Source organism: Perognathus longimembris, chromosome 19, assembly GCF_023159225.1.
Source record: "Perognathus longimembris pacificus isolate PPM17 chromosome 19, ASM2315922v1, whole genome shotgun sequence".
NCBI classification, from domain to species: domain Eukaryota; kingdom Metazoa; phylum Chordata; class Mammalia; order Rodentia; family Heteromyidae; genus Perognathus; species Perognathus longimembris.
In genome coordinates this window covers 915528-940454 of record NC_063179.1, presented here as the reverse complement: position 1 = coordinate 940454, position 24927 = coordinate 915528, and the positions used below count along the sequence as shown (strand labels likewise).

The window sequence follows — 24927 nt, the reverse complement described above, 5'->3', positions numbered from 1 at the left end:
CCTAGATCACACGAGGCGCGTCCGGCGGGGGAAGCGAACCCTCCGCCCCCACCTCCCTGGACCTTTGGGTAGCACTGCTTTGGGGGAGCTCTAGCCATAGAGGCAGCGAGACGCCCCAAACCTTGCAGGCCACGTAGGTCGCCTGAGATGGCGCTCCTCTGGGGCAGCCGTAACCACCCGGGGCGGCATGGTCTCCCAAGCCCCCGAGGTTGCGAAGGCGCCGAACACCACAGCCTTCTCCCCTGTGAGCAGGGGGCTGCGGTCAACCTTGCCTTTGTTCTTGTACCTAGAGGTCCGCTCGGTTTCTGCCGAAGTCTAGTAAGTTCCAACAGTGACTCCGATGCTTTGATACTTCCACCCTCCCCGGCACTGCGCCTCATGCCCCCCTTTTCCAAACCAGGAACGGTGGGCCCTGAGGTCCCACGCTGAGTGCACCCGGGGGCCCCGCCATCCGCCAGCCAGCCCGCAGCACACCCCTGCACCTCCTCCTCGCCCCGCCTCTCCGCAAGGGGCCCGCTTCCCGTCCTACCCTACAGTGCCGGCGAGCGACTGCCCCTTCCCCAGCCCCCGGAGCGGGGTCGTCCCGTCTCCGGGGGGCTTAGGGAAGGAACCCGGCAAGCCTCTGACGAGGAATGCTTCCTCAGGAAACTCGCTTGCACGACCTAGAGCTTCGGTGATTTGGGGGGATGGCGTGGGTGACTCTCAAGGCAAAGCAGAACGAAGGTCTCGACAGGGTCCCTCCGGGCCTGCCCAGGCTGGACGGGCGCTGGGCATCCGCCCAGGCCTCGGTCCACGGGCCGGGGAGGGCGGCTTGTGCGCGAGGAGGGCAGAGGGCAGGAGCCTGGGTCCGGGGCCTGTGCAGGGCATCCTCCGGCGGGGACCTCAGGCCGGCAGTCCTGGGGGCACAGGGCCTGTGTTCCGCCCGCGCCCCCCCCTCTCCAGGCGCACAGACTCGGGGTGAGCGTGGGGGAGCCGTGCTCACACAGAGCGGCTCCTCCCGGGCTGGCGCGGGAGCCCCACCTCCCAGGAGGGCTGGAGAGGCGGCGGGCCGCTCCCCCAGTTGTTCCGGGGCTGAGTCCGGAGTCACCCCTTCAGTTGCGTGCTACACGCAAAGCCTGACTTTCCGGAGGAATCTAGGGCCACAGGTTGTGAGGAGACCGCAAGCCTGTCCCTCTGGAAGGGCCGCGCGGGCCGAGCCCCCCGGGGGCCGGGGGTCTGCCGCTCTCCGCGTGCGCGCCCAGGCTGCTGCGGGCGTGATCGATGTTTACACGAGGAGAAAGCTCACTTTTCCACCCATGCGCTGTGGGGTTCGGCCTGGTGACTTCACCCTAGGACGTTCCACAAGGCTGTCCGCGTGCACCCCCCGTTCCTAGGGACCCCTCTACCTAGCCCCTCCTCGGGATGAAAGACAGACACCATGGCTTTGCTGAGTTTCTCAGACCAGACAAAGCATGGAGGCCGAGCAACGTTTCCAACTCAAACTTCATCTGGAAATGGTGTTGTGGAGCGCATTATTTTCCTCTTTATTGTTCCTTTCTCGGTGAACGGTGAATTTTATTGCACAAATAAATTATACATGCCTTAATTCACGCCCCACAGCAATTAAACCTGAGGCTGACACAGTCCAGACACAATTACACGTCACCTGCCAAGAGAAATGGCCGTGTATTTGCTCTGCGGTGACGGGCCGCGCCATGTCAGCGCCCGGTGGCCACGGTGCGGGGAGCGCGGCCCGGCCCCCGGGTGCGCCGGCCCCACGCGGCCCCCAGGGACACCGCAGCACGAGGCCTCCCCCCCCCCAGACCACAGGACAGCGCGAGTCCCAGGACCCGGGACACCGCCCTCGGGGCTGGAGGGGGCACGGGGCTCCATCCCCCACTCCGGAGACCCCTGAGGTCTGGAGGGAACGGAGCGGCCCCGCCTCCGGGCTCAGCGGCCAGGACGCGGCCACGCCCCACGTGGCCACGCCCCTACACGGCCACGCCCCACGCCCACGCGGCCACGCCCCACGCGGCCACGCCCCACGCGGCCACGCCCCCACATGGCCACGCCCAACGCGGCCATGCCCCCACATGGCCACACCCCACGCGGCCACGCCCCCCACATGGCCACGCCCCGCCCGGCCACGCCCCCCGCGGCCAGCCCAGGCTGGTGGCCCAGGGGCCTCGGGAGGAGTGGAAGGCCGCCACCCTGCTGAAAATGGCGCCATCTCCTGCTCTTCCTGCGAAGGGTGCCTGGGGGGCAGGGGTGGGCCGGGCAGGGTCCGTGTGGGCATTGTGTCCGAGGGGGAGGGGGAGGGGGCGGGGCTGTCCCCATGAGCGGCCGGCAGCCTTCCCGCAGGTACACAAGGAGCCCGCGCCGCCGACAGCCGCGGCAAGTCCCAGGTCGCGGATGACACGTGGCTGGGGATGGCGGAAAGCGGGGTGCGAAGTCCCGTCCGTCCACGGGCCCCGTCCACGGCGCCCCCCCAGGCCCCGCGGCGGCTGTGAGCGGGAGCCGCACTCGGCCTCCGCTCCCGGTCCTCCCCTCTCCATGGAGTCAGGAAAGCGGCGGGGTGGGGACCCCAGCCTTCCACCCCAGGAGCTCGGCAGGGCCCGGGGCCTCCCCCTCCCGTCGAGGAAGGGCCCCGGCCGGCGTTGCACAGGACGCTCGGGCCGCCCTCAGGTCCTGACGGGGCTTCTGCCTCTGGTCTAGAAGGTCAACCGTGTCCGCGGCGGTGGCCGAAGCGCCGTCCCTGGCTGTGAGCCTCTCCGTGCGGGGGAAATGTCTGTCCCCCCGCCCCCCCACGCCCGTGGGGTTCCTGACCCTTGCCCACCTCAGTGTCACCGAGCGCATCCTCCAGGTCGCTCTGGACAGGCCAGGGCTGCTCAGGCTCAGACACGCCCGCTCCCTGCAGGGCTGCGTTCACCCAGGGCCGGGGGGACGGGGGCCTTCACCCAGGGCCGGGGGGACGGGGGCCTTCACCCAGGGCCAGTGAGAGAGGGGCCTTCACCCAGGGACGGGGGGACGGGGGGCCTTCACCCAGGGCCGGGGGAGACGGGGGGACGGGGGCCTTCACCCAGGGCCGGGGGGACGGGGGCCTTCACCCAGGGCCAGGTGAGAGAGGGGCCTTCACCCAGGGACGGGGGGACGGGGGCCTTCACCCAGGGCCGGGGAGACGGGGGACGGGGGCCTTCACCCAGGGCCGGGGGGACGGGGGCCTTCACCCAGGGCCGGGGGGAGACGGGGGCCTTCACCAGGGCCAGGGAGAGAGGGGCCTTCACCCAGGGATGGGGGGACGGGGACCTTCACCCAGGGACGGGGGGGACGGGGGCCTTCACCCAGGGCCGGGGTGACGGGGGCCTTCACCCAGGGCCGGGGAGAGAGGGGCCTTAACCCAGGGCCGGGGGGACGGGGACCTTCACCCAGGGACGGGGGGGACAGGGGCCTTCACCCAGGGCCAGGGAGAGAGGGGCCTTAACCCAGGGCCGGGGGGACGGGGACCTTCACCCAGGGCCGGGGGGACGGGGGCCTTCACCAGGGCCGGGGGGACGGGGGCCTTCACCCAGGGCCGGGGGGACGGGGACCTTCACCCAGGGCCGGGGGGGCGGGGGCCTTCACCCAGGGCCGGGGGAGACGGGGGGGACGGGGGCCTTCACCAGGGCCGGGGGGACGGGGGCCTTCACCCACGGCCGGGGGAGACAGGGGGACGGGGGCCTTCACCCCGGGCCGGGGGAGACGGGGGGGACGGGGGCCTTCACCCAGGGCCCGGGGGGACGGGGGCCTTCACCCAGGGCCGGGGGGGACGGGGCCTTCACCCAGGGCCGGGGGGGACGGGGCCTTCACCCAGGGCCGGGGGCCTTCACCCAGGGCCGGGGGGGACGGGGGCCTTCACCCAGGGCTGGGGGGACGTGGGCCTTCACCCAGGGCCGGGGGGGGACGGGGGCCTTCACCCAGGGCCGGGGGGGACGGGGCCTTCACCCAGGGCCGGGGGCCTTCACCCAGGGCCGGGGGGACGGGGGCCTTCACCCAGGGCTGGGGGGACGGGGGCCTTCACCCAGGGCCGGGGGAGACGGGGGGGACGGGGGCCTTCACCCAGGGCCGGGGGGGACGGGGGCCTTCACCCAGGGCCGGGGGGGATGGGGCCTTCACCCAGGGCCGGGGGGACGGGGGCCTTCACCCAGGGCGGGGGGGACGGGGGCCTTCACCCAGGGCCGGGGGGGACGGGGGCCTTCACCGAGGGCCGGGGGGGACGGGGCCTTCACCGCGGGCCGGGGGGACGGGGGCCTTCACCCAGGGCCGGGGGGACGGGGGCCTTCACCCAGGGCCGGGGGGGACGGGGCCTTCACCGCGGGCCGGGGGGGACGGGGGCCTTCACCCAGGGACAGGGGGACGGGGGCCTTCACCCAGGGCGGGGAGAAGGAGCTGGTGACAGATGAAGGAAGGGAGGGAGGAAGGAAGGAAGGAAGGAAGAAGGAAGGAAGAGAGAGACAAGGAAGAGAAGTAGAATGTCTCAAACAAGAGACGTTTCAGCCAGATGCTGGTGGCTCACACCCGTCGTCCCAGCCGCCCAGGACGCTGAGACCTGAGGGCTGTGATTCCGAGCCCGCGGGGCAGGGAAGCCCATGAGACTCGGATCTCCCACGAGCCGCCAGGAAACCAGAAGTGGAGCTGTGGCTCCAAGTGGTGCAGTGAGAAAGCCCAGGGACAGCGCCAGGCCCTGAGTCCAAGCCCCGTGACCGACGGGGGGCGGGGGGGGGGGGGAGAGAGAGAGAGAGAGAGAGAGAGAGAGGGAGAGGGAGAGGGAGATCACTCCACCTCTGTGCTACAGAGCCGGCTCCTGCCCGCTGTGCACGGGGTCTGGAGCTGGGAAAGGTGGCGAGGACACCAGGCCACACTCCCCCCACCCCCGGGCGCGGCCGGCGCGCCTTGGGGGGCCGTGTGGTCAGCCTGGCGGCGCCCCGTGTGCCCACGGGGCCCCTGCCGAAGGAGACACCCAGCCCGCTGTCCAGGAAGGAGGGGCCGGCGGCCCGGCGGCCCAGCCTCCCCTTCCTGGGCCCTGGAGGGCAACAGGTGTCCGGCCGTTCCCAGCCGGGGGGGCTCCGGGCGGCGGGGCCAGGCCGCCCCGCTGCAGCGGGGGCGAAGCGGCGCCTGTCATCACCCGGGTGGGAACGTGCCAGACGGGCAGGGCGCGCGCCCCGCCCCCCGCAGGGCCGCAAGGTCGGCGCCCGCCCCCCGCAGGGCCGCAGGGTCGGCGCCCAGCCCCCGCAGGGCCGCAAGGTCGGCGCCCCCGGCGGCTGGCTCGTGTCCTCTGACAGCGCTGGCGCTCACCCTGCCCCGGGCCGCAGAGCCTTCCGGATTCCGCGGTGGGGACGGGGGGCGGGCGAGCAGAGGTCACGACTCTCACACGTCCTCACTCCCAGCTGTCACTACCGGTGTGTCAGAGGCCACGGGCCCCAAGGGCGGGCCTTGCTCACAGCGCTGCTCCACGGAGTCCCCCAGAGCCCCGCCCGCGACCGTGCTGGCCCCGCGTGAGCGCCGGCCACAGGACGCCCCCCTCCCCCCCTCCAGGGTGCGCAGGTCGCCCCCTCCTCCCTCCCCAAGTGCACAGGTCGCCCCCCTCCCCCCCACCCCAGGTGTGCAGGTCGCCCCCCTCCCCCCCTCCCCAGGTGTGCAGGTCGCCCCCCTCCCCCCTCCCCAGGTGTGCAGGTAGCCCCCCTCCCCCCCTCCCCGGGTGCACAGGTCGCCCCCCTCCCCCCCCCGGGTGTGCAGGTCGCCCCCCTCCCCCCCACCCCGGGTGCACAGGTCGCCCCCCTCCCCCCCACCCCGGGTGCACAGGTCGCCCCCCTCCCCCCCACCCCGGGTGCACAGTCGCCCCCCTCCCCCCCTCCCCGGTGCACAGGTCGCCCCCCTCCCCCCCACCCCGGGTGGCACAGGTCGCCCCCTCCCCCCCCACCCCGGGTGCACAGGTCGCCCCCCTCCCCCCCCACCGCGGGTGCGCAGGTCGCCCCCCCTCCCCCCCCCACCCCGGGTGCACAGGTCGCCCCCCTCCCCCCCACCCCGGGTGGGCAGGTCGCCCCCTCCCCCCCTCCCCGGGTGCACAGGTCGCCCGGTGGAGGCCGCAGGTGCAGAGCAGGGCAGGCTGGCTGGTCCCGGGAAATTCGCTTCCCTCTGAACGCCTGCGTTCTCCCCTCAGAATGAAGCCATCAGACGAGGCGAGGGCGGAGGCGGGCGGAGGCGGGCGGGCTCCCCTCCGCCCGTGTCGGCCATGGATGGGTGGTCGGAAGGCCCCGGAGCCCGGCCGTGAGCCCAGAGGCCGCAGCCTTCTCCTGATGAGGGTGGAGGGCGGCCTGCTGGCGGGGGTGGAGCAGGCGAGGCCCGGGGAGGCCTGTGGCAGGAGGGAGGGTGGGCGCGGGGCGCGCCGGGACCCCTCACCGAGGGGGGCGAGGCGCGGCGAGGCGGGCAGGCCGGGGGCTGACCGAGGGCCGGCGAGCGGGGAACCGCGCAGCGCGGCAGCGTCGCTGTGCTGCTGGCAAATGCAGCCGTGCGCCTACGTGGTGCGCACGGGCGTGTACCGCATGCACGCCCGGTGTGCAAGAGGGCTCCCGTGCGCGTGCAGGGTGTGCGCGTGTCTGCAGCCGGGAGCACCGGCCCTGGGGGCAGAGCTTGTCCTGCGACGGGGGCCGTGTGAGGGCCCACTGTCCCCCGCGAGGGCCCCTCGGCCCTCCCCACCCCGGGGGGCCCCGGGGACCGGGAGGAGTCGCGGGTAGAGTCACCCCTGGGGCCCCTCCCCCGCGCCCAGCTGTCAGACACGCCCTCTGCTCCCACCGAACCAACGCGCCCAACACCTGCAGCCGCAGGGCCAGGTGAACCCGTCGCGTCTGCGCGTGACTGCACTCCCACGCGGAAGGCCCACACCCCCACCGTCCACCCGGAGCTTTGGGGGCCCCTGAGAGACGCCGGGGGGTCCTTGCTCGCAGGCGCGGAGGCGTGCCCTCCCCCGCCCGCCAGCACCTCCCTGTGTGTGGTGCAGGCTGGCGCCCGCGGCGACACTGCTGGGGGCCAGAGGCCCTGGGGGGGGGGCAGGGGGCCCTCTGGGAGGAGAGAACAGGGGGCAGGGGGCCCTCTGGAGGGGTGATCTGGGGGCAGGGGGCCCTCTGGAGGGGGGCAGGGGGCCCTCTGGAGGGGGCGTCTGGGGGCAGGGTCCCTCTGGAGGGGGGCGTTCGCTGGGGGCAGGGGGCCCTCTGGAGGGGGCCAGGGGGCCCTCTGGGGGGGCGTCTGGGGGCAGGGGGCCCTCTGGCGGGGCGTCTCGGGGCAGGGGGCCCTCTGGAGGGGGCGTCTGGGGGCAGGGTCCCTCTGGAGGGGGGCGTTTGGGGGCAGGGGCCCTCTGGAGGGGGCGTCCGGGGGCAGGGGGCCCTCTGGGGGGGGCATTTGGGGGCAGGGGGCCCTCTGGGGGGGCGTCTGGGGCAGGTCTTCGTGATGGTGCAACGGCAGGGAGCCAACGTTTCTAAAGTCATCACGGACCCTGTTTTTCCACTGAGAAATAATTTTAAAAATAAGGATTCTCAGAGAAAATGGAAAATAACGCAAGTGCCGACTCGACGGCGTCCGGCGGGCCCCGTGCACGCGTGCGCCCCTTCCTCCGCCCGTGCCCGCGTGCGCCCCCCTTCCTCCGCCCCGTGCACGCCGGCCCCGCACGCCACGGGACCCCGGCGGAGTCTCCCCCGCGACTCGGCAGCGCGCAGACGCCCTCCCGGCTCCGGGGTGTGCGGAGGCGGCCCACGCTGCTCTCGGTTCACCCCGATGCAGTCTTTTCTACCCCAGACCCTGAGCCGCCCGTCGGGGGGCCGTGCGTGTTTCCTACTCGGATGAGCTAGGGCGCAGACCGTGTCTTTCAAAGGCACGCGTGCGTCCTCTAGTGCGGAGGAGGATGGCCGCTTGGGCAGCCCGCGTTAGGGATGGGTAGGGAGAGGCGCCTTGGAAACGGGCTCCGGGGCTCCGTACAGCGGCCTGGAGCTGGCGTTCCACCGGCGGGGGGCGGGGGGCGGGGGCGGGGGCGGGGGACCGGGGGCGGGGGCGGGGGACGGGGGGCGGGGGCGGGGACCTCCCCATCGTGCCTCGCGGATGGGGGCCGGCACGGCCCCGCGCCCTGCGTGTCATCTGCGCCCCGGGGTCCCGAGCCCCTCGCACCCATCTACGCGCTGTGTAGGTGTGACCGCAACCCAGGCCCCCCGGGGCCGGCCCCCCCCCGGGAATTCGCCCGGGACCAGCCCGGAAGCCACGTTCTCCGGGACGCAGCCCCGGGGTCTCCGGCCCCAGCGGGGCGCACGGAGCTCTCCGCTCTCCGGCACGCAGGAGGGCCGTTCGTCCACCCGTGCGTTCACAGCCCGCGGCAAAGGGAACACTCGGGCTTTCAGTTCCTTAGAGCATCTGCTCTGGACTTCCCGGGGCGGGAGGGAAACCGCCGCGACACAGAGTCAACCAAACCCAAGGCCGAGCCTGCGGCGCGGCCCTGCGGCTGGGCCACGCGCGGGCACAGCGCGGCTGACCGGCACGGGCGGCCGCCCTGGGCCCCGGCCTCCCCGCGCGGCGTGGCGCCGTGGCCCGCCAGGCCCGTGGGGCGGGCCCCTGGGCAGCACAGGCCACGCACAGGCCACGCACAGGCCACGCACTAGCGCCACGCACAGGCCACGCACGCGCCACGCACAGGCCACGCACGCGCCACGCCAGAAGCAGACTCTGGGGGCACTCGTGCGCCCCGGCGGCCTGGCGTGAGGGCGTCGGCAGCTCCGTGCGCGAGGCGCTGACAGGAGGGCCGGGGTCCCGGCCAGGAGACCCTCTATCTCCCGCAGGTGTCAACACTCGCCTCGCGGCTCTCCACAGCCCCGCGCAGATAACCGCAGAGCTCGGGGCTTATCTGCACCGCCTCCTCCTCTGTCCTGAAAGAAAAAGGGGGAGGGGAAGGGGGGTGTCCAGGAGACCCTCCCACGGGCGGGGGGAGAGCAGGAGACCCTCCCACTGCTCACGGGGGGGGGGGGGAGGACAGCAGGAGAGCCTCCCACTGCCCACGGGGGGGGGGGACAGCAGGAGACCCTCCCACTGCCCACGGGGGGGCCCACGGGGGGGGGGAGAGCAGGAGACCTCCCACTGCCCACGGGGGGGGGGACAGCAGGAGACCCTCCCACTGCCCACGGGGGGGGGACAGCAGGAGACCCTCCCACTGCCACGGGGGGCCCACGGGGGGGGGGAGAGCAGAGAGACCCTCCCACTGCCACGGGGGGGGGGACAGCAGGAGACCCTCCCACTGCCCCACGGGGGGCCCACGGGGGGGGAGAGCAGGAGACCCTCCCACTGCTCACGGGGGGGGGACAGCAGGAGACCCTCCCACTGCCCACGGGGGGGAGGGGGAGAGCAGGAGACCCTCCCACTGCCCACGGGGGGGGGAGGGAGAGCAGGAGACCCTCCCACTGCCCACGGGGGGAGGGGAGAGAGCAGGAGACCCTCCCACTGCCCACGGGGGGAGGACAGCAGGAGACCCTCCCACTGCCCACGGGGGGGGACAGCAGGAGACCCTCCCACTGCCCACGGGGGGGGGGAGGACAGCAGGAGACCCTCCCACTGCCCACGGGGGGCCCACGGGGGGGGGGGAGGACAGCAGGAGAGCCTCCCACTGCCCACTGGGGGGGGAGGACAGCAGGAGAGCCTCCCACTGCCCCTCGGGGGGGGACAGCGGGAGGCCCTCCCACTGCCCACGGGGGGGGGGGGACAGCAGGAGACCCTCCCCACTGCCCCACGGGGGGGGGGAGGACAGCAGGAGACCCTCCCACTGCCCACGGGGGGCCCACGGGGGGGGGAGGACAGCAGGAGAGCCTCCCACTGCCCACTGTGGGGGGAGGACAGCAGGAGAGCCTCCCACTGCCCACGGGGGGGGGACAGCGGGAGGCCCTCCCACTGCCCACAGGGGGGGGGACAGCAGGAGACCCTCCCACTGCCCACGGGGGGAGGGGACAGCAGGAGACCCTCCCACTGCCCACGGGGGGGGAGGACAGCAGGAGAACCTCCCACTGCCCACGGGGGGGAGGGGGGAGAGCAGGAGACCCTCCCACTGCCCACGGGGGGGAGGGGAGAGCAGGAGACCCTCCACTGCCCACGGCGGGGGGGGGAGGACAGCAGGAGAGCCTCCCACTGCCCACGGGGGGGGGGGAGGACAGCAGGAGAGCCTCCCACTGCCCACGGGGGGGGACAGCGGGAGGCCATCCCACTGCCCACCGGGGGGGGGGACAGCAGGAGACCCTCCCACTGCCCACGGGGGGGAGGGGAGAGCAGGAGACCCTCCCACTGCCCACGGGGGGCCCACGGGGGGAGGACAGCAGGAGACCCTCCCACTGCCCACGGGGGGGTGACAGCAGGAGACCCTCCCACTGCCCACGGGCGGGGGGACAGCAGGAGACCCTCCCACTGCCCACGGGGGGGGGGGAGAGCAGGAGACCCTCCCACTGCCCACGGGGGGGGGGACAGCAGGAGACCCTCCCACTGCCCACGGGGGGGGACAGCGGGAGGCCATCCCACTGCCCACGGGGGGGGGACAGCAGGAGACCCTCCCACTGCCCACAGGGGGGAGGGGAGAGCAGGAGACCCTCCCACCTGCCCACGGGGGGGGGGACAGCAGGAGACCCTCCCACTGCCCACGGGGGGGGACAGCGGGAGGCCATCCCACTGCCCACGGGGGGGGACAGCAGGAGACCCTCCCACTGCCCACGGGGGGGAGGGGAGAGCAGGAGACCCTCCCACTGCCCACGGGGGGCCCACTGGGGAGGACAGCAGGAGACCCTCCCACTGCCCACGGGGGGGGGACAGCAGGAGACCCTCCCACTGCCCACTGGGGGGGACAGCAGGAGACCCTCCCACTGCCCACGGGGGGGGGACAGCAGGAGACCCTCCCACTGCCACGGGGGGGGGAGAGCAGGAGACCCTCCCACTGCCCACGGGGGGGGGGACAGCAGCAGGCCCTCCCACTGCCCACGGGGGGGGGGGGTGGAGTACACAGGGCACGGCGGCTCCAAGAGCACAGCCAGTGGGCGAGGACGGGCTTGAGCTGCCCTAGAGAACTCCACCCCAAGTCCGGGGTCTGCAGAGCCCAGTGTCCAAACACAGCAGTGAGCACTCCACACGTGTGTGCCCTGTGCGCACACTCCACGCACGCCTACGCTGTGCGCTGCACATGCGCACTCCACGCACGCCTACGCTATGCGCTGCACATGCGCACTCCACGCACGCCCAGGCTGCGTGCACTCCACGCCTGCCCGCGCTGTGCGCTGCACATGCGCACACTCCACGCCTGCCCGCGCTGTGCGCTGCACATGCGCACACTCCACGCCTGCCCGCGCTGTGCGCTGCACATGCGCGCACTCCACGCCTGCCCGCGCTGTGCGCTGCACATGCGCGCACTCCACGCCTGCCCGCGCTGTGTGCTGCACATGCGCGCACTCCACGCCTGCCCGCGCTGTGCGCTGCACATGCGCGCACTCCACGCACGCCCAGGCTGCGTGCACTCCACGCCTGCCTACGCTGTGCGCTGCACATGCGCGCACTCCACGCACGCCCAGGCTGCGCGCACTCCACGCCTGCCTACACTGTGCGCACTCCACGCCTGCCTACGCTGTGCGCTGCACATGCGCACACTCCACGCCTGCCTACGCTGTGCGCACTCCACGCCTGCCTACGCTGTGCGCTGCACATGCGCGCACTCCACGCCTGCCCACGCTGTGTGCTGCACATGCGCGCACTCCACGCCTGCCCGCGCTGTGTGCTGCACATGCGCGCACTCCACGCCTGCCCGCGCTGTGTGCTGCACATGCGCGCACTCACGCCTGCCTGCACTGTGCGCACTCGACGCCTGCCTACGCTGTGTGCTGCACATGCGCGCACTCCACGCCTGCCTACGCTGTGTGCTGCACATGCGCGCACTCCACGCCTGCCCGCGCTGTGTGCTGCACATGCGCGCACTCCACGCCTGCCTGCACTGTGCGCACTCCACGCCTGCCCGCGCTGTGTGCTGCACATGCACGCACTCCACGCCTGCCTGCACATGCGCGCACTCCACGCCTGCCTACGCTGTGTGCTGCACATGCGCACACTCCACGCCTGCCCGCGCTGTGTGCTGCACATGCGCGCACTCCACGCCTGCCTGCACTGTGCGCTGCACATGCGCGCACTCCACGCCTGCCCGCGCTGTGTGCTGCACATGGGCACACTCCACGCACGCCCAGGCTGTGCGCACTCCACGCCTGCCTACGCTGTGTGCTGCACATGCGCGCACTCCACGCCTGCCTACGCTGTGTGCTGCACATGCGCGCACTCCACGCCTGCCTGCACTGTGCGCACTCCACGCCTGCCTACGCTGTGCGCTGCACATGCGCGCACTCCACGCCTGCCCGCGCTGTGTGCTGCACATGCGCGCACTCCACGCCTGCCCGCGCTGTGTGCTGCACATGCGCGCACCTCCACGCCTGCCTACGCTGTGTGCTGCACATGCGCACACTCCACGCCTGCCTACGCTGTGCGCTGCACATGCGCGCACTCCACGCCTGCCCGCGCTGTGTGCTGCACATGCGCGCACTCCACGCCTGCCCGCGCTGTGTGCTGCACATGCGCGCACTCCACGCCTGCCCGCGCTGTGTGCTGCACATGCGCACACTCCACGCCTGCCCGCGCTGTGTGCTGCACATGCGCGCACTCCACGCCTGCCCGCGCTGTGTGCTGCACATGGGCACACTCCACGCACGCCCAGGCTGTGCGCACTCCACGCCTGCCTACGCTGTGTGCTGCACATGCGCACACTCCAAGCCTGCCTGCGCTGTGTGCTGCACATGCGCGCACTCCACGCCTGCCCGCGCTGTGCGCTGCACATGCGCACACTCCACGCACGCCCAGGCTGTGCGCACTCCACGCCTGCCCGCACTCCACACGCGCCCAGGCCGTGCATGCAGGAGTTGGGGGTGCACCTCACCCAGCAGGGCAGCAGGGGCAGCAGGGCACTGATCCAGATGGCCCCTGGGGCGCAGTACCAGCGCCCGCCCCTCCCAGCCTCTCTTCACCCCCGGTTCCAACTTTGAGGACACGCAGGCTCCAGGGCACGCCAGTCCCGGCCGCCCCACCCCGAGTCCTGGTCCCGCCCGTCACCGGGTCTCAAGGCCTCTCCCTCTTCCCCCACCCACGTTCGTCATGACCTCCCGGACCCCCCACCCCCGTCCGCACCGAGGCTGCGGGCACGTGGCGAGCTTCGTGCGTGGGGCCCGGCGCTAGCCTGTCCCCAGCGGCCCGGCCCCCCGCCAGCCCGGCCCCCCGCGGCACGGCCCGTGACCCCAGCACCGGGCCGCAGGGCCCGGCCCACGCGAGGCCCAGCGGACACGGCCGTCGCCACGCGGCCGCCGGGGGCGCTCCTGACACACCCACGGCTGCACGGCCGGGTGTGGGTGCCGGAGAGCAGACGGTGCGGGACAATAGTTCAACGAGGAAATCGAGGAACACGTCTTGTTCCACCATTAGAGAGAGGGAAGAAGATCATGTATTAATTAAATAAGGGACTAAACAGGACAAACCTTTTGAATGGGAGACATAACATTTAAGACTAAAATCGACGTGGCGGGTAAAGGTCGCAGAAGACGGAGTCAGGCGCTAATAGTCGCGCCTTTTCCATTTTCTTATCGATCAATATTACATTTTTTCCGAGCTGAAACACAGCGGCAGAGTTATTGCTGACCTTTTCCTCACCCTTCCGCTGTGTATAAAATCACAGCAAATTAACAAACGACTTCATAAGCCACGGAATTTTTCTGATACCAACCCCCAGGTGAGCTGAAATCTTCCTTAAAAATCTATTTCTCTGGAAACGAGCACTACTAATTAGACACCAGAGAACCCCTCACCTTTAAAGACGGACCCCCGCGCCGGAGCGGCGCTAACCCTCGGCGGCGTGCCGGCGGGCTCGGCCGGCCCGGCTGCGCGCCCGGGAAGTGGACGGCAGGTGCAGGGCCCGTCGCCGAGGCCTGTCCTCCGGGGCCCGGGGCGGTGGCGCCTGAGCTCACTGTCCAAAGAACTCCCTCCAGCAGGGGAGAGAGACCGGGGGCCGTGGAGAAGGTCGCTCAGGGCGGGCCGCCCGCGAGCCCCGAGCCAAGGGGTGAGCAGGGCTGTGTCGCTCGCCGCGCGTGCCGCTCCGGGAGGCGCAGGGCCCCGGGCCCCTGGCACGCACAGCAGGAGTCGACGGACGGGGACACCCGCGGGCCCGTGCGGCCTGCGTCCCGGCTGGGGGTGGACGGGCCTCGGCGCCGCCCCGGCGCCCCGGCTCCGGGTGGAGGCGGCAGGAAGGGAATCCCCAGAGCTAACCTTCACAAGGACTTCCGAGGCCCCGAGCGGTCAAAACCATTATCCTGATACGCTGTGTGACAATAATCACCTCATCTCAGCCCTCCCTGGCCCAGGAACCCTTGCGAGTCTTCCGTCGTGGGTCAGATCAATCCAGTGTGGCAGGCCAGTATTTTGGAAACTGGAAGGCGCTACACCAACGAGAGCTCTTAGGACGACCCTGTTTGTATCACTAGCTGGCATTACTCTTACATCAACTAGAAAGTTAGCGTAATCCCCACACACGAAAACCCTGGTCTGGAGAATGCAGACTCTTTCCCACGTTGAAATGATTAATACAATATTTTTTTTTTTTTAAGGAAGCAGCTTACTTTCCTACACCCTCCCGGCTCACGCGGCCCTGCTTAGAATTAAGCGAGCTCAGAGATACTTGTCTTGAGTCTTGTTCGACGGCACGCACAGGCAGGCCGGGCTTGCGCCTCTAAGCTGAGCGCTGGGCTCAGAGGGAAAGCTCCGCGGGGTGCGTGTGTGGGCGGTGGAGGCCTTGATGGTGGCCAGGCCCCGCACGGTGGCTCAGCCGGCCGCCCTGTGAGCGGCTGGCCACGTGGCACACGCACAAGCTGACACGCCGCAGGGAGCCAGCCCTGGCTGGGCCCTGGTCTGGGAACAGAAACAGGGTCGGCCGGGCTGTGGCAGAGACCATGCGGACCAGAGATCCTGTCTGGCGAGACGGGCGTCCAGTGCTGGGAGGGGCGGGCTGGCGGCCTGGGCACTCTGTGTGCAGCCCAGGGGATGGGAGCCTCCGGGCCAGAAGGCCTGGGCCTCCCGGGGCAGGGCCAGCGCCAGGCCCCCCCCTCACCCAACCTCCTCCTCCCCGAAGGCCTGAGGGAAGAGGTCGCCCCAGAGCTCTGGGAGCAGGCAGCTTACTCAACACCAGACCCCTCGGCCTTGTGCGGCCCTGGGGCCAGCGGGGCGTCCACATGGTCGGCCCGGCCAGGCGGAGGCTCTGCGGAGTAGACCACGGCTGGCGGAGGCCCTGGCTGAGAGGATGGAAGCAGGGCTTGCTACAGAGGGCAGCACGTGGCCTGGGAACAGAGGAGGGCCTGATAGAAGGGGGGAGGGCCTGATAGAAGGGGGAGGAGGGCTTGATAGAAGGGGGGAGGGCCTGAGAGAAGGGGGAGGAGGGCCTGATAGAAGGGGAAGGAGGGCCTGATAGAACAGGGAAGGAGGGCCTGATAGAAGGGGAGGGCCTGATAGAACGGGGGAGGGCCTGATAGAACGGGGGAGGGCCTGATAGAACAGGGAAGGAGGGCCTGATAGAACAGAGGAGGGCCTGATAGAAGGGGGGAGGGCCTGATAGAAAGGGGGAGGAGGGCCTGATAGAAGGGGGGAGGGCCTGATAGAAGGGGGGAGGGCCTGATAGAAAGGGGGAAGGAGGGCCTGATAGAAGGGGGAGGGCCTGATAGAAGGGGGAGGGCCTGATAGAAGGGGAGGGCCTGATAGGGAAGGAGGGCCTGATAGAAGGGGAGGGCCTGATAGAATGGGGGAGGAGGGCCTGATAGAAGGGGAGGGCCTGATAGAAGGGGGAGGGCCTGATAGAAGGGGGGAGGGCCTGATAGAAGGGGAAGGCCTGATAGAACGGGGGAGGAGGGCCTGATAGAAGGGGAGGGCCTGATAGAATGGGGGAGGAGGGCCTGATAGAAGGGGGGGAGGGCCTGATAGAAGGGGAGGGCCTGATAGAAGGGGGGAGGGCCTGATAGAAGGGGAGGGCCTGATAGAACCAGGTCTACACAGAGGAAGCTTGCAGGCCACCCCTCCACCCCCGGGGCCAGCTGGAAGCACGGAGCTCTTTCTCCTGCACCTGCAGTCCAGGCTGGGCAGGGCCGGGCTCCTGAGCAGGGGCCCCCCTCTTGGCCGGGGCAGGGTGCTGGTGGGGGTACAGCCCTTGCCCTCGGCCCCGTCTGGCAGGGGTCACCGCTCCGCTGAGCAAGGCCGTCTTTTCAGGGCACCGGTGCCAAGTGGGCCACGTGGCAGAACTCCTTCCTGTCCAAATCCCCTCTGCCTCGCTTCCCAACTCCCCTCCGGGGCCCCGCCCCCGCCCCCGCCCCCCCGGTCCGGGTCCCCTCCCCTCCCCCGCCCTGTGTGCTGAGTCCTGGTGGGAGGAGCTGCAGGACAGTGGGGCTTCTTGAGGCGTCACAGAGGGACCTCCCCCCCCCCCCCACCCGCCTCCGTGGAGGAGAGGCTGCGCGGGGCTCACAGGGCCCTGTCCACACCGCCTGTCACCTGCGGGGCACAGGCTGCGCGGGGCTCACAGGGCCCTGTCCACACCGCCTGTCACCTGCGGGGCACAGGCTGCGCGGGGCTCACAGGGCCCTGTCCACCACCGCCTGTCACCTGCGGGGCACAGGCTGCGCGGGGCTCACAGGGCCCTGTCTACATCCCGCCTGTCAGGGGCACAGGCTGCGCGGGGCTCACAGGGCCCTGTCCACACCGCCTGTCACCTGCGGGGCACAGGCTGCGCGGGGCTCACAGGGCCCTGTCCACACCGCCTGTCAGGGGCACAGGCTGCGCGGGGCTCACAGGGCCCTGTCTACACCGCCTGTCACCTGCGGGGCACAGGCTGTGCGGGGCTCACAGGGCCCTGTCCACACCGCCTGTCACCTGCGGGGCTCAGGCTGCTCCAGGATCACAGGGCCCTGTCCACACCGCCTGTCACCTGCGGGGCACAGGCTGCGCGGGGCTCACAGGGCCCTGTCCACACCGCCTGTCACCTGCGGGGCACAGGCTGCGCGGGGCTCACAGGGCCCTGTCCACACCGCCTGTCACCTGCGGGGCACAGGCTGCGCGGGGCTCACAGGGCCCTGTCTACACCGCCTGTCAGGGGCACAGGCTGCGCGGGGCTCACAGGGCCCTGTCCACACCGCCTGTCACCTGCGGGGCACAGCTGCGCGGGGCTCACAGGGCCCTGTCCACACCGCCTGTCAGGGGCACAGGCTGCGCGGGGCTCACAGGGCCCTGTCTACACCGCCTGTCACCTGCGGGGCACAGGCTGTGCGGGGCTCACAGGGCCCTGTCCACACCGCCTGTCACCTGCGGGGCTCAGGCTGCTCCAGGATCACAGGGCCCTGTCCACCACCGCCTGTCACCTGCGGGGCACAGGCTGCGCGGAGCTCACAGGGCCCTGTCCACACCGCCTGTCACCTGCGGGGCACAGGCTGCGCGGGCTCACAGGGCCCTGTCCACACCGCCTGTCACCTGCGGGGCACAGGCTGCGCGGGGCTCACAGGGCCCTGTCTACACCGCCTGTCAGGGGCACAGGCTGCGCGGGGCTCCACAGGGCCCTGTCCACACCGCCTGTCACCTGCGGGGCACAGGCTGCGCGGGGCTCACAGGGCCCTGTCCACACCGCCTGTCAGGGGCACAGGCTGCGCGGGGCTCACAGGGCCCTGTCCACACCGCCTGTCAGGGGCACAGGCTGCGCGGGGCTCACAGGGCCCTGTCCACACCGCCTGTCACCTGCGGGGGCACCGGCTGCGCGGGGCTCACAGGGCCCTGTCCACACCGCCTGTCACCTGCGGGGCACAGGCTGCGCGGGGCTCACAGGGCCCTGTCCACACCGCCTGTCACCTGCGGGACACAGGCTGCGCGGGGCTCACAGGGCCCTGTCCACACCGCCTGTCACCTGCGGGGCACAGGCTGCTCCGGGATCACAGGGCCCTGTCCACACCGCCTGTCACCTGCGGGGCACAGGCTGCGCGGGGCTCACAGGGCCCTGTCCACACCGCCTGTCACCTGCGGGGCACAGGCCTGCGCGGGGCTCACAGGGCCCTGTCCACACCGCCTGTCACCTGCGGGGCACAGGCTGCTCCGGGATCACAGGGCCCTGTCCACACCGCCTGTCACCTGCGGGGCACAGGCTGCGCGGGGCTCACAGGGCCCTGTCCACACCGCCTGTCACCTGCGGGGCACAGGCTGCTCCGGGATCACAGGGCCCTGTCCACACCGCCTGTCAGGGGCACAGGCTGCGCGGGGCTCACAGGGCCCTGTCCACACCACCTGTGTCACCTGAGGGGCACAGGCTGCGCGGGGCTCACAGGGCCCTGTCCACACCGCCTGTCACCTGCGGGGCACCGGCTGCGCGGGGCTCACAGGGCCCTGTCCACACCGCCTGTCACCTGCGGGGCACCGGCTGCGCGGGGCTCACAGGGCCCTGTCCACACCGCCTGTCAGGGGCACAGGCTGCGCGGGGCTCACAGGGCCCTGTCCACACCGCCTGTCACCTGCGGGGGCACAGGCTGCACAGGGCTCACAGGGCCCTGTCCACACCACCTGTGTCACCTGCGGGGCATCCGGGTGGACACCTGGGGAAGGACACCCCAGCGAGACCGAGACAGGGACAGTGGGTCCCGCGGGGGCCTGCACAGCCCTCGGGAAGGGTCAAGAGGACAGGAGCACAGAGCGCCCCCTCGCGATGGGAGAACAGTGGAGTGGAGGGAAGAGCACCCCACTAGGGGCCCCCGAAGTCCCCACGAGGCAGGGGGGAGCACCTGGCCCAGGGACATAGAACGGGCACAAAATGTGAGGAGAGTCCCCAAACTGCACCGGCGGGAATCGCACGAAGCCTCATCCACCGGATCCCCCAAACCCAGCCTGTGGGGGACGCCAGGGGACGCCGACCGCGTGGGGTCACCAGGCGGGGACAGGGCCTCTTCAAAGACCACGGAGGAGCAGCGGTCACAGGGCTCACACAGCCCAGAGCCCCCGTCCCGTCACCCAGGCCTTCTGATTGTCATCTGTCACCTCCTGCCCCCAGGAAGGAATGCAGACCCCGAGATAGACGAGGGGGGCGGTGGGGAGGGGCCGGCCTCGGAACGGAGTTATCAGCACTCGGCCTATAGCTTCACTCAACACCTTGTCAAAGGTGACGGGGCAGCTGTCCTGCTTCCTCCACGCCGGTGTCTCAAGAAAACAGCAATGCGCCCCGAGAGCTGAGGACGCTGGGAAGTCGGGGTTCGTGGGTGCGGCGGCAGGCTAAAGAGGACAAAGACCTAAGTCACCCACAGAGAGGAAACTCTAAAGGCAGCCTTTCTTCTCTTCGGTCAAGGAGGGAATGGTTGAGCTGGGCGTAGTGGCTCACGCCAGGAGCCTTCGCCACTTGAGGGGCTGACGCTGAAGGGCTGCATGCAGCCTGAAGTCAGCGTGTGTCCACTGTTCGAACTGAGCCAAAGGCAAGGCCCTGAGTTCAAACCTCAATACCAGTAAATAAATAAATCAAGTCAGATGGAAACGTTTTAAGAAAAAAATATACAGGGGGGAATGATTTCTCCGACAAAGCATTTTATTTCTGTAAAACTTTTTTTTTTTTGGCCAGTCCTGGGCCTTGGACTCAGGGCCTGAGCACTGTCCCTGGCTTCTTTTTGCTCAAGGCTAGCACTCTGCCACTTGAGCCACAAGCGCCACTTCTGGCCATTTTCTGTATATGTGGTGCTGGGGAATCGAACCCAGGGCCTCATGTATACGAGGGCAGGCACTCTTGCCACTAGGCCCATATCCCCAGCCCTCTGTAAAACTTTTTTGACTAATATTTTTGTTGACGCAAAAGCAACAGATGAAACAAAGCTCTACCAGTATTTTTTTACCCCTAAAATCCTGACAATGTCTGTTTAAAAATTCATTCTCAGGACTGGGAATGTGGCCTAGTGGTAAGAGTGCTCGCCTCGTATACACGAAGCCCTGGGTTCGATTCCCAGCACCACATATACAGAAAATGGCCAGAAGTGGCGCTGTGGCTCAAGTGGCAGAGTGCTAGCCTTGAGCAAAAAGAAGCCAGGGACAGCGCTCAGGCCCTGAGTTCAAGCCCCAGGACTGGCAAAAAAATAAAAAAAAAAAAACCCAGTCTCACAAAAAAATTACGCTACCAAGGAAACACGTCTCAAAAAACGAAGATCTGGAATATCATGATTTTTCTCTTAAACACCAAGTCTGTTCCATGTGGCAGAGGAGCACTGTCCCCCTCCCTCCCCCCAGAGTGCTTGCTGGGGGGGGCGTCCCCCACCCAGCGCCTCAGCCAGGGTCCTCGGTCTGCCTGTCTCTGCGTCAAGCTCCCCAGGCGCTGGGAGCCACCTCCTGCCCGCGCTGGAGCCCGTGACAGCGCAGGACAGCAGCGGGCCGGCAGCAGGACCGGCGAGCCGCGCGGCAACGCCAGTCTCTGACTTCCGAGGGACTGAAGTCCGCCTGCCGGCTCCACCGAGACGCCCGGCATCACAGAGCCGCAGAAGGGGCCCGCGGTGTGCTCCACGGCGAGGGACGGAGGAAGGAGGCGGGGAACACAGATGGGGCAAGCGCCATCACCATTTTGTTCGGGGTGCAGGGCGCAGTTGTGTGGTGCTGACTTGATTTTCTGGGGCCGGCGGTGACTCCGGGGTGAGGGAGGGCCTCGCCAAGCTCTGGGGTCTGGGCACACAGCCTGCCCCCGGGTCCCGGCCCCCAGCTCTGAGGATGCCCGCCAGTCCTGTGTGCAGAAAGGGGGGAGGAGCCGGGGCTGGCCGTCCCCTCCCTCGCCCCCATCTTGTAATGAGGTCTGCCGCAGCGTCCGCCCGCGAGAGGCCACTCGGGTCTCCGAGTCCGCCGGCCGCTCTCCCCTCCTGTTCACAGGGTGGACTCTGGGGCCTAGGGTTCACGCTCTCCCTCGGGTTCTTTGGGGAGCCCACACCTGGGGAGAGGCTGCACCCCACTTATTAACACCCCCTCCTGGGGTGCGCATCCCTTTCCAGACAGCGTGGTCCCATCGAAGGAAACGCCTGGCTGGCCCTCATTTTAATGATCTCTTGAGATCTCATTTTTAATTACCTGAACAGAAAGGTCCCGGTGCCGTCCGTCTGGCTCGGAGCCGGCGGAGGGATTAGCGGCTGCGGGCCAATTACCCACGTCTCCTTCCCACTCATTGCAAATGTGACCTTTCGTGGGAGTTGACGGGAGCCCCTGCCGCGTGGCGGAGGTGCCTGTCCGCTCCTCGCTCGCTCGGGGCCTGACAGCGCTGACGTTCCTCCCCTCCGGATGCGGGGCGGCGGGGCGGCGGATGCTCGCTGGGACCCGGGGCGGAGGGGGGCCTGGCCGCCGGCTGGCCTCGGGGCGCAGGCGCGAGCACGGCCCTGGGGCTCGGCACGGCGGCACACAGCGTGTGCGTTGCTGGGGAGGCCTCCCCAGAGGACGCCGGTTCCCCCAGATCCCGCCCGGAACAGACCCACGCGGGGAGACGGGCCTCCCCAAGGAGGGCCCCCACTCACGAGAGCCGGGGTCACCCCAGGGCCCCCGGACCCCGGGTCCCCCGCCCGGCCCACCTGTCCACACCTGACTCTGGGGTGACCCCTGTCCACACCCGGCCCGCAGTACCCCCCGTATCACGGCTGTAAGACCTCGCCCCCAAGGAGACCGGTGGAGAGGACCTGCTTCCAGATCATTCCGTGGCTCCCAAGGTTGCATCGCAGCCTATGCCGTGGCCCCGCGGCTCCTCACCAGGACTCTGCTATTAGGAGCACAGAGAAAGGCAAACGAGAAACGCAGGCAAAGGCTTTCGGGAGGGCCCCTGGCCCCGGGGTGCGGGCTCCCACGCGCGGGCAACTCCCTGGGAGAACGCGAGTGTGCGAGGAGAGGCCCCTCGCGGCGCTGGCAAAGGCAGGGGCCGCACCTGCGGGGCGGGGGGGGGGGCAGTTGGGATAGACGCGCACCGCAGCCCCAGCCAAGGGCTCCCCGCACGCTGTGTTCCTCAATGTCTGCCCTGGGACGTGATCCCCAAGTCCACGGCACACAGACGGCACGGCAGAGCCGCCCTCGGGCTTCGCCGGGGCGCTGGCGCCTGGCACCGGGGCCAGGCTGGAGGCCGGGTCCAGGCAGCGCTCCCCGCCTCTGACCGCGGTCCCGGTGAGGGCCTGTCCCCGCCAGCTCGGTTATCCGGGGCCACGGGGGCCCGGTGCGGGGCGGCATGGGGGGCGGGGCAGGTAGGAAGGAAAGAGACATCCGCAGAGTGGGGACCAGACGGGGCCAGGCTCCCCCGGCCGCGGGGCTCACCCCATCCCTGATGCCGCCCCCCACGCGGCTGACCTGAGCACCCCGTCAGCACGAAAGCCCCAGGGTACAGTGCTGAGCAGCCAGAGCCGCCGGGAAGGGGGCACGGCCTGCCGGGGGGGGCCGGGGGGCACCGCGGGCCCGTGTAGGCTTGTGCTCAGGGCCCAGGGACGCCGCTCCTGGGGCAAGGAGCTGACAGGGCTGGGGGCCCAGCCTGCATGGAGAGGCCGGGTCCCAGGATGAGGGGGAGCGGCCATGAGAGGAGAATGTCACGGCAACCCGCCTCCAGGTGGGAAGCCAGGAGGGGGAGAGGACAGACGGCAAGGGCGGACAGGACAGGGAGGGACACTGGTGGGCAACAGCACCGAGTGCGGGTGACGGCAGACACAGGACAAGGACAGCGGTGAGGAGCGGGAGGTGCGAACACTGGAGGATGTGCACACTGGGTGTGGAGGGTGGGGTGTGGACACTGGTGTGTGCGTATGGAGGGGGTGATCCAACACCGCTGTGGGCCCCTCCTCCCCACCCCACGAGATCACCACCGCTGTGGACTCCTCCTCCTCCTCCTCACGAGATCACCACCGCTGTGGGCCCCTCCTCCCACCCCACGAGATCACCACCGCTGTGGGCTCCTCCTCCTCCTCACCCCCACACGAGATCACCACCGCTGTGGGCTCCTCCTCCTCCTCCTCCTCACCACCACACGAGATCACCACCGCTGTGGGCTCCTCCTCACCTCCACACGAGATCACCACCCGCTGTGGGTTCCTCCTCCTCCTCCTCACCCCACACGAGATCACCACCGCTGTGGGCTCCTCCTCCTCCTCACCCCACACGAGATCACCACCGCTGTGGGATCCTCCTCCTCCTCCTCCTCACCCCACACGAGATCACCACCGCTGTGGGCTCCTCCTCCTCCTCACCCCACACGAGATCACCACCGCTGTGGGCTTCCTCCTCCTCCTCCTCACCCCACACGAGATCACCACCGCTATGGGCTCCTCCTTACCCCCACACGAGATCACCACCGCTGTGGGTTCCTCCTCCTCCTCCTCACCTCCACACGAGATCACCACCGCTGTGGGCTCCTCCTCCTCCTCACCACCACACGAGATCACACCGCTGTGGGCTCCTCCTCCTCCTCCTCACCTCACACGAGATCACCACCGCTGTGGGCTCCTCCTCCTCCTCCTCACCCCACACGAGATCACCACCGCTGTGGGCTCCTCCTCCTCCTCCTCACCCCACACGAGATCACCACCGCTGTGGGTTCCTCCTCCTCTCCTCACCTCCACACGAGATGACCACCGCTGTGGGTTCCTCCTCCTCCTCCTCACCTCCACACGAGATCACCACCGCTGTGGGTTCCTCCTCCTCCTCCTCCTCACCTCCACACGAGATCACCACCGCTGTGGCTCCTCCTCCTCCTCACCTCCACACGAGATCACCACCGCTGTGGGCTCCTCCTCCTCCTCACCCCACACGAGATCACCACCGCTGTGGGCTCCTCCTCCTCCTCACCTCCATACGAGATCACTACCGCTGTGGGCTCCTCCTCCTCCTCACCCCACACGAGATCACCACCGCTGTGGGCTCCTCCTCCCCTCCACCCCACACAAGATCACCACCGCTGTGGACTCCTCCTCCTCCTCACCTCCACACAAGATCACCACCGCTGTGGGCTCCTCCTCACCCCACGCGATCCATACCTTAACCTAAGGTTTGGCGACACCAATACACAGAGCATGACAGTCTCCGTGGCCCAGGCAACCATGCTGGGCTGATGTGTGTGTTCAGCTGGGCTTTACAGCGCATGGGCTGTGATCCACCATTCACCAGACCATCCCCCCACACCGAACATGGCCCCTTACCCAGCCACGGCATCAGCACAGACAGGTGGAGCCCACCCAGGAGGCCGAGGAAGGGAGGACCCCAATGGCAGGAGCCCCCAAACCACATGCAAGCGAAAGAAGGCACTCTTCCCCAGAGCCAGTAAACATCACAAGTGCCAGAAAATGCTGCACTCTGGTGGCTCACGCCTGTCATCCTAGCTACTCAGGAGGCTGAAATCTGAGGGTCATGGTTCACGGCCAGCCCAGGGTGGAAAGCCCATGAGATTCTAATCTCCAATAATTGACTCAGAAAAAGCCAGGAGTGGGCGCTGTGGCTCAAATGGCAAGGTGCTAGCTTGAGCAAAAGAAGCTCAGGGACACTGCCCAGGCCCTGAGTTCAAGTACCAGGACTGGAAAAAAGTAAAGGGCCTGAAAACATCTATCACAGAGAACCGTTTACTCTAGGATCTACATACGTTCAGCCCGGGGTCTAGCGAGGGCCTGCGTTTTCTTTCCTACTCGTGGCAGGAGGGCCAGAAGCCGAACATCCACAGGCAGATGAAGTTGTGAGAGAGTATTTGAGTCCTCATTCATATTTTATAGGACTCGTGCATTTATAGAATGATCAGCTGCAACTTAATTGGGTTAGATGTTACCGCTTTAAACTTTAAGTAACTGCGCGGAAATG

The 24927-nt window shown here is 69.4% G+C and overlaps 1 protein-coding gene across 1 annotated transcript; it reads left to right on the top strand.

The window, feature by feature from the left end:
• The first annotated feature begins 187 nt into the window (after nt 1-187).
• LOC125367865 (collagen alpha-1(I) chain-like) lies at nt 188-19335 on the top strand. Its single transcript, XM_048368584.1, has 6 exons — nt 188-244; nt 401-614; nt 4811-5345; nt 6176-6568; nt 8189-8353; nt 17073-19335. The coding sequence occupies exons 1-6, from the start codon at nt 188-190 to the stop codon at nt 19333-19335; spliced, it is 3627 nt and encodes a 1208-aa protein (XP_048224541.1).
• Nucleotides 19336-24927: the final 5592 nt, after the last annotated feature.